The following is an 8953-nucleotide window of genomic DNA, read 5'->3' as shown; positions in this document are numbered from 1 at the left end:
ATTTGTATCTTCTTCAATGTCTTATAATTTTATGAGTATAGGATTTTTACCTCCTTGGTTAAATTTATTCCTAGATATTTTATTGTTTTCATGAAACTGTAAATGGGATTATTTCTTAATTTCTCTTTCTGATGGTTTGTTAATGGTATATAAAAATACAATCAATTTCTGAATATTAGTTTTGTATCATTCTACTTTTACTGAGTTTATATATCAATTTTAATTCATAGTTTCTTTGTGGACTCTTTAAAGTTTTCTCTCTATAATATATCATATGCAAATAATGACAGTTTTCCTTCTTCCTTTCCAATTTAGATGCCTTTAATTTCTTTTCTTGTCTGATTGCTGTGGCCAGAACTTCAAAAACAGCATTGAATAGAAGTAGTGAAAGTGGACACTCTTGTCTTGTTTCTGATCTTAAGAAAAACAAAAGGCTTAATTTTTAGCAATAGAGAATATTCTATCTCTCTGACTAATGTCATTTATGAAAGCAGTATCTTATGGTATGATATGAAATTGTTTCCTACATTTTATTCATCATATTCAACAAAAATGAAGCTTTGGGAAACTTTTTTTTTTTTAACCCAAATCTCTACTCTATACCTATGTGCATCGAGTCAGTTCTGAGAAGGAAAGTGTGTGGTAGGAGAATATGACTCTTATAAGGGCAGGGCATGTCTGAGCAAGCCAGGGACTCACCTCTCTGGGTCAGTATTTCCAGGTTCCCCCTGCCAGCCCTGACCTTGCTGTCCGGAGGCCTGTGGTTGGTAAATCTTTACATCCTCAGCACTGTCTTCGTGTCTCACAGAGTGGTTTCCATGAAGCTGGGTAAACTGTGGGCCCTGGGGGGTGGGTGGGATGCAGTAAGGGTGGGAGGAGAATGGCCTCCTCTGCAGGTGGGAGGAGAGGGGGGCATTGTCTGGGCAGAGGGTGAACACTGTGCCTGAAGTGGGGGACAGGCAGTCTTGAGTCTCTTTCAAAGCCTGCCCTCAGAATTCTCAGAGCTTCCTAGAGGAACTGGCTCCACATTCCTGCAGTGTGTGTCGAGGCCAGTGCCCTGAGGTCAGTCGCAGCCCTATTCTCCCATTCCCCTACACCTGAGATTTCTGACCTGTTTTACCCAAACAAAGTGTCCTTAGATGTTTGCCATCTGTTATGTTTCTGTTGTTTATACAGTGTAGTTTTCCTACATCTTTTCCCTCCATTCTTTGTTGTCTCTCTGTCTGTGTCTTTCTGTTTCCCTCATCAATAGTTGAACAGTCACTGAGGAATCAGAAAATGCGGGCAAATAGTTATAATGTCTGCAAGGTCAGCATTGATGTGTGAAAACTCAGACATCACTCTCTATGATCCACAGTGTGGACTCAGTAGACTTTATCAGCATCAGTCCTGCCTCAACAAATCTCTTCTTCCAGGCAGGGGACTGGGCACTAAGCAATAAATCAGGAGGATGGCATTCTCTGTGTCAACAGCAGCTTACAGTGCCAGCACTGCCCAATACTCTGCAGACAGCATGTAGTTTGCTAATCTAACCACTTTCCATGACACCTCCTCACACTGTCCTCACTCGGTTGGAAGGTGAATTGGAACTCCAGTTCTGTCTTTACTACCCAGTCTCAGCAAAGTATTGCTCCCTCCCCCCTGTGTGCCTAGGACTCTGGGGCCTGGTGAATAACGCTGGCATCTCTTTGCCCACCGCACCCAATGAGTGGCTGACCAAACAGGACTTCGTGAAAGTGCTTGATGTGAACCTGTTGGGGGTGATTGAAGTGACCCTGTATCTGCTGCCCTTGGTGAGGAAGGCAAGGGGTCGCGTGGTCAACGTCTCCAGCGTCTTGGGTCGTATAAACCTATATGGTGGTGGCTATGGCATCTCCAAGTATGGTGTCCAGGCCTTCTCGGACTCCCTCAGGTATTGGGCTGGGACACAGGCCATCGCTCAGCCCCCCTGCTTCAGTGCTTCTCTGGGGGACTTTTCCTGGGGGGTGATTCCACACAGCCTCAGAGGGTCTTACTTCCAGGTCCTTCTCTCTTGCTCTGTGGCCGGCATTATTGGGAAGCCCGGTTTATCTTCTGGGGGTCGGGATAGTTTTAACTTTTTTTTTTTTTTTTTTTTTTTTTTTTTACAGAGACAGAGCGAGAGTCAGAGAGGGAGAGATAGATACAGACAGGAACACAGAGAGATGAGAAGAATCAATCATCAGTTTTTCATTGTGGCACTTTAGTTGTTCATTGATTGCTTTCTCATATGTGCCTTGACCCTGGGGGGCTACAGCAGACCTTGGATCCAACCAAGCTGGTGAGCTTTGCTCAAACCAGATGAGCCCACGCTAAAGCTGGCGACCTCCGGGTCTTGAACCTGGGTCCTCCACATCCCAGTCCGACGCTCTATCCACTGCACCACCGCCCGGTCAGGCGGGATAGTTTTAATTTAACCTGTCTCTGCCCACAGTCAGAAAGTGCCTGGGGCAGAATTGGAACCGGTATTATTCAGCTGTGCAGCCCATTCACGTACATAACTGCTATGATAAGTGGGATCTGGGAGCCTGCGGGCAGTTAAGCCCCAGGGAAGCCCTTTATTCAGGGGAGCTTCTTCATCACATGGACAATGGAGACTCCACTGGCGGCAGGGCTGAGGTGGCTGTGCTGTGTGAGAGCTGAGACCGCAGACACATGAATGCTCCTTAGGGACAGATGTCCAGGAGGTTGACCTGGGTGGGAAAGAGAGGGAGGCGTTTGAGGGGCGTGGGAAAAACAAAATTGGCACAGCCCAGTTTTCAATGACATTTGGCAGGAATACAAGGAGACAGAATTTAGGTGCAGCCTTTCAGCAATTTGGTAGGATTTAAAGGTATGAGCAAAATGTATGGAAATACTTGGAAAACTACTCAAACTCTGTAGAGAGGCAATAGTATCATCATAAATTTTCTCCTCCTGTCTGCTGTACTTCATAACTCCCCAGACTTTTGAACTAAATCTACTGCAATCCTAGTTGATGTTTTATTATTTTGTGTGTGTTCTTTTTTTTTCATTATTCTTGTGTTTTCCTTAACAAGACCTCTGAAGTCCTTGCCCCTCTTCCTGGGTGCCTTGCAGGAGGGAGCTCTCCCACTCTGGGGTGAAAGTGGCTATCATCGAGCCGGGTTACTTCAAGACCCCTGTGACCGATCCTGAGCTGATTTTTAGAAGTTTCCAAGAAACATGGAATCGGGCAAGCCCAGAAGTCAAGGAGATCTATGGGGAGAAGTACTTCGCATCCAGTGAGTGAGCTGTGTGGACCATGGGGAGAGAAGCAAACCATCTTCTGAAAGCCTAGGTCCATAATTAGCATCTCCTACAGTCTCAAGTCCAACCTTCATGCTCTGACTCACCCATAAACAGGGGACCCTTAGTCCATGGTCCTAAGAGGTTGCCTAGTTACCTAAGGAATAGATCCAGGATGTTAGACCTGGCTGTGCTGTCTCAGCTGAACCTCTCGTTAATGTTAAGGAGGAAACGGAGCCGGAGAGACAAGACCCTCGTCACCTCCTGGCTAGGTGGTGGTACAACAGCTGGCATCAGTCTGTGTGTTGTTGATGTTCCCAGGAATAAAGCCCGAGGCGGCTTAGTGTGGAACTCTGGTTCCTGCCTGGGGTAGGAGTGAGGCACTGTTAAGGGTTATGGGTGGACTCACTGTACAGGGCCAGGAATTCTAGAAACTCATTCTGTTAGTTGATCTTAATGTGGGAGTGGTCTGCAGTGGGAATACATCTGGGTCTTTCTCATTCTGCACAGGCATGAAAATGATTGGCTCATTGGAGAAGTGCACGCAGGATCTGTCCTTGGTGACGGAATGCATGGAACACGCCCTGACCGCCCGCCATCCCCGCACTCGGTACTCAGCCGGCTGGGACGCCAAGCTTCTCTACATTCCCATGAGCTACATGCCCACAGTCCTGTCAGATGCTGTGATCCACTGGATCGCCCCAAGGCCTGCTAAGTCCGTGTGATCCAAGACGGTGCATCGTAGGGCGGAGTTGGCTACTGTGTGAGGGAGGGGATGCATCTGTGTAGAGAAGTATGGTGCAGTTTGTTCACATTCTCAGTAATGTTATTTAAGTCAAATTAAAGAATTGACTCAAAGAATATGCATTTCGTTACGACCAGAGAAGGTTTCTGAGTAGGGCAGAAACTGACATTGCAGGACTTGCTCTCTTCCCAATATTCCCAAGGTCACACTCTGCCCACCCCCACTCCCTCACCACCCCCAACTCACCGAAGACCCTGCCCCCACTGACTTGAGGTCTGTGTTGCACCACAATCACTGTTGTGTGACCCCACCCCATCTTTTCCAGAAAGCTTTCCTGAGAGCCAAGTGGGCTGGGGACCTGGGGGGGACGGTGCGAGGAGAGCCCTTGGGAAAGTGAAAGGAGATGATGGCACTTCCTGGAGCCGAGGGGGTATTCTACACCAGGGGGTGACGTGAGGCCTCCTTACCTTCCCCAGAGCAGCTCTGGGCTCTCACTCCAGAGTGAAAGTTGGAATCTCCCAGCACAGAAGGTGAACTTGGCTTCCTGAAATTCTGCAGGTTGTTTCAGAGCTAGTCTCTTCACACCCAATGCAGGCCTGTCTCTGTTTACCCTAATCCTGGGATTCAAGTGTGTCTTTCCCAGCCAGGGTGTGGAAAGTAATTATTTTGGGTTTTTCTTTTTCTGGTTTTTGTTCTTGTTTCTTTTCTCTCCTCTAGTTTTCCCATCATGTCTGTCTCTTACCCTTTCCTTTCTACCTGTCTATGTCTCTCTCCTATGAGATATAGTTGGACCCTACTCAAACTCTGTCCATGCATTTGAAGATGGGTCTATTCCCTCTTGCGAGCCAAAGGAGCAGAACAATGAGAAGGACCATCCCTGACAGTCAGCAGCTAAACGTGTTTGCAAATCCTGACACCCTGTAACCACCATGTTCCTATTTTCTCTCCTGAACTCTTATTCTTTATACCATGGCATGAATCACACAGCTGTTGACTCAACAAAATAGATTTAATTGGAAGATGAATTGGAACCACACGTGTGTCCCCACTACAGTGTCACAACACATTGTTGCTCTCTTACCCCAACTGAGCCCAGGACCCTGGGGCCTGATGAATAACGCTGGCATCGCTATGCCCACAGCACCCAACGAATGACTGATTAAACAGGACTCCGTAAAGATGGTCAGTGCGACCCTGCGGGGGATGTTTGAAGTGACCCTGACTCTGCTGCCCATGCTGAGGAAGGCAAGGGACCACATAGTCAATACCTGCAGCATCTTGGGTCATGTGTCCGTGCGTGGTCAGGGGTTACTGCATCTTCAAGTACTGTGTTCTCAAATGCCATTGGGTGTTGAATGGGGACAGAGGTGCTTCCTCGGTCCTCCTGCTTCTTGGTGGGTACACAGCGTCCCATGCTCTTCCTTCTAGATTCCCCTCTCTTGTTTTGTGCAAGGCATTCGTTAGGGAGCACCCTTTTATTTTTTGAGGATTGAGATGAACCCCAGGTCGATAAAATTTGATTCAACCTCTCCCTGCCCTGGGGAAGGTCCCTCAGTTAGAAAGTGACTGAGGAAAAACCCATGTTCTTAACTCCTATGACCTTCAGTTTCAGGGATCCCGTGAGTTAAGAGGTAGGGCATTTGACTCAAGTCTGCAGATACTTCCGGGCACTTCTGTGAGTGCATAGTTAATGTCTGAAGATAACAGGATTTGGTCACTGACATTAAAACTCTGGCTATTTAGAAAGGGATAAGCAATACAAAAATGGACCTGTGGCGGTGCTGTCGATAAGGCATTGACCTAGAATGCTGAGGTCACAGGTTCAAAACCCCGGGTTTGCCCGGTCAAAGGGCATACATGAAGCAAATATTATGATTTGATTTTTCCCGTTCCACCCCCTACCTTTCCCTCTCTGTACCTCCTCTCTCTAAAACCAATAAATAAAAAATCTAAGAAATGCAGAAATGGTATGGCTATCACTTGTGATGGCTGTGACCCTGTTAGCCATGGTGGCCGTGCCAGCCAGTGGAATGGGAGGAGGGTCCTAGAGAGGGTCTGAGCTGAGGTTAGAAGACCTGAACTTGGCAACCTCGCTACCTGGCAAGGGAGGGTGGTAGGGTTTCCTGGATATGAGAGTAAGGGTGAGTAACGACTGACTGCCTGTGCTGTGGGGTCCTCCGAGGATAAACAACTGGGCCTGGCAGGAGGGAGGCTGGAAAGGTGGACGTGGTGGCTCATGAGCACGTGGGCACTGGGCGGGCTCCCAACTATTGCTGTTGGCGGCAGCGCAACCCAATGGAGAGATTAAATCAGGGGAGCTGGTTTTCCAAATCAGCCTAGAGAACCCACTGGCTGGAGGGTAGAGCATGGCTCTGAATTTGTGGAGGGGACCACAGGCAGATGCTCCTTAGAGGACAGCTTGCAGGGAGTAGACTAGAGCAGGAGAGGGGAGGGAAGGGCCTGAGGAATACAAAGGAGGCTGAAAGGGAAAGCTCTGGAGATTGACAGAATGTCAGGGGAAACAGGAGGAGGGAACAGGGAAGTGCTGCCTTGCAACAGAATAGTTATGATATAGAGTAATAAGTTTGTGTGTGTAAAATTCATGGAAAAATATTTCAGCTCTACACAGGGACCATTCCATTTTAATAATTTTTCTTCCCCTGGCTGCTGCACTTCCCAACTCCCCAAACATTCAAGCTTATCTTACCCCAGCTGACTTTAGGATTTCTGTGTCCTTGTTTGTCTCCCAGGACCTCTGAAGTCCTTGCCCCTCTTCCTGGGTGCCTTACAGGAGGGAGCTCTCCCACTTTGGGGTGAAGGTGGCTATCATCGAGCCCCATTACTTTGAGACCAACATGAGCAAACCTGAGATGTTTTCTTAGGGCTTCAAGGAGGCATGGGATCAGGCCAGCCCAGAGGTCGAGGAGATCTATGGAGAGAAGTTCCCGGCAGCCAGTGAGTGAGCTGTGGACCATGGGGAGAGAACAAAGCACCTTCTGGAAGCCTGGTTTCATCAGTAAAGCCTCCTACAGTCTCAGGTTCATCTTGCTGGTCGACTCTCCCACGCAAGGGGACAGTGAGCTTCATACCCATGATTCCGTGTGGTCAACTAGTAACCTAAGAAGGGGGTTGTTTGTTAGACCTGGGGACCACTGTGTCACGTGAAGTCCTCATTATGTTGGAAAGGAAACTGAAGCCAAGAAGGAGTTCTCTGAAACTTTCTTCCTAAGTTAGAGCCATGAATTGGAGAGAAGGGATGGGAAAGTATGTAAGGATACTTTCTCATTTTGAACTGACATCAAAATACGTAAAAATCTCCCGAAGAAAATACAAGTTGAATTATTCCTTGGTGATGAACTGCACAGTGTACTTGATAGTCACTTGGCTGGGAGGCCAAGCTTACCCACCTCCCCATGAGCTATGTGCCCACCTTCTTGGTGGGAGCTGTCCCCCAGGACTGCCAAGGCTCTGTGAAGCAAAGACTGGGGTGCGTGCATGGTCTAGTTGGGATACTATGTGAGGGTTGATGCTTTATGGGGAGGAAAATAAGGTAGAGAGAGTGAGCTCTCCAGTCGAGGGTCACATAGCTTACCCTCTTCCTTACCTCTGTCCCTGGTTTCTCTAGGAACCTGAGAATATTAGGAGGAAAGAACCCCCCTCCTCACTGAATATACCTGTGGACAGAGGTAGAGGTGTGGAGGGTAACCACCAGGCTAACCCATCAGCCTCAGGTGCCAACTCAGCAGGGAGGCCTGTCATCTGAGAGTGGGCAGCATTCCCAGCCCTAGGAAAACAGCCTTCTCTATGGTCCTGCAGCGCTCTAAGCCTGCAGTCCACAGCCTGAATTTAGTGATGTTAGGAGTTTGAGCCCAGGACAGCAATGCCTTAGCCAGCAGTCCGCAGAGAGGTCCGTGAGATGGGGAACCAGGCCCAGGCCCATGTTGGGGCAGTCCCAAGTCATCCTTCTCCAGATCCAGAGGCAACCTCTGGGTCTCACCTGTCTTCTTAGAACTGGGCTACTCCTGAGACTGCTCAGCCCTCAAGTGACACTCTCTGACATCTCCTAGCCAAGACCTGTGTTCACTCACTCAGGAGGCAGAGTTGGGAAATGTCTCTTAGATCGTGCAGGAGGTGTTGTGCCTTGCAGTGGTTATGAAGTAGGTGAGGTTTGCTTCTACCACTTCTCATGCAGGCTTTTGGTTGTTCCCCAAAGGGGGGGTCTATGACCTGACCTTCTACCACCCCTGGTATAGAGTAGCCAAGCCTTCTTGCCTTTCCCAAGGTGACACCTGCTCTCTCTGATTCTGAAGCTGACCAACCTTGGTACACAGTGGTGCCCAGAGAAGCATCCTTGTCTGTTCCCTCTAGGGAACTTTGTGTCAGACCCTCCAGACAGAGAAGGTAGGCAGTTGGCCCTGCCTCCCCAGGGATGAGCTGGTGACCAGGCTTATCCTGCGGAATGGTGTCCCTAGAGGTTTATCCAAAGAACCACCGTGGGCGCTAGCATTCCTCTGTCCCTGTTTCTGCTGCAATCCCGGGTGTGGCCCCTCACCACTCATACCTCTGTCTCATATCCTCACTTCCTTGTCTTTATCAGCTTCCCTCCAACCTCTATGCGAGTTCCCTGCCCCATGGCCTAGACTCTCTCCCTCCCTTCCAAGTCGTGACACTGGGAACTTGCCAAGCTCTGGCCCCAGTCCTCCGCTCCCCTCATAGGTCGTTTCCTCTCAGAGCCTCAGACTCAGACCCAGGCCCTTTCTGCCGCTGCCCCTGGAACCCATGACCCCTGCTCCTCATCTGGCTAGACCGCAGCTCATTGATATTCATATCAGAACCCTCTCTTCTCCTGCCTTCTCTCCCTATGTCCAAATGTCCTCCCTCCTTATTACTCTTACCTCATACCTTAGAATTACTTTGCCTCCTGGCCTCCTTTTCTCTGCTGCT

General features: G+C 48.9%; 1 protein-coding gene across 1 annotated transcript; it reads left to right on the top strand.

Annotated features, from left to right (window-relative positions):
* The first annotated feature begins 945 nt into the window (after positions 1-945).
* Positions 946-4149, top strand: RDH16 (retinol dehydrogenase 16). Its single transcript, XM_066258728.1, has 3 exons — positions 946-1912; positions 3097-3260; positions 3775-4149. Exons 1-3 carry the CDS (start codon positions 1542-1544, stop codon positions 3987-3989), a joined length of 750 nt encoding a protein of 249 aa, XP_066114825.1. The 5' UTR covers positions 946-1541; the 3' UTR covers positions 3990-4149.
* The last annotated feature ends 4804 nt before the right edge of the window (positions 4150-8953 follow it).

The sequence above is a fragment of the Saccopteryx bilineata genome, chromosome 2 (genome assembly GCF_036850765.1).
Source record: "Saccopteryx bilineata isolate mSacBil1 chromosome 2, mSacBil1_pri_phased_curated, whole genome shotgun sequence".
NCBI lineage: Eukaryota > Metazoa > Chordata > Mammalia > Chiroptera > Emballonuridae > Saccopteryx > Saccopteryx bilineata.
This window is presented reverse-complemented; position numbering and strand designations above follow the sequence as displayed.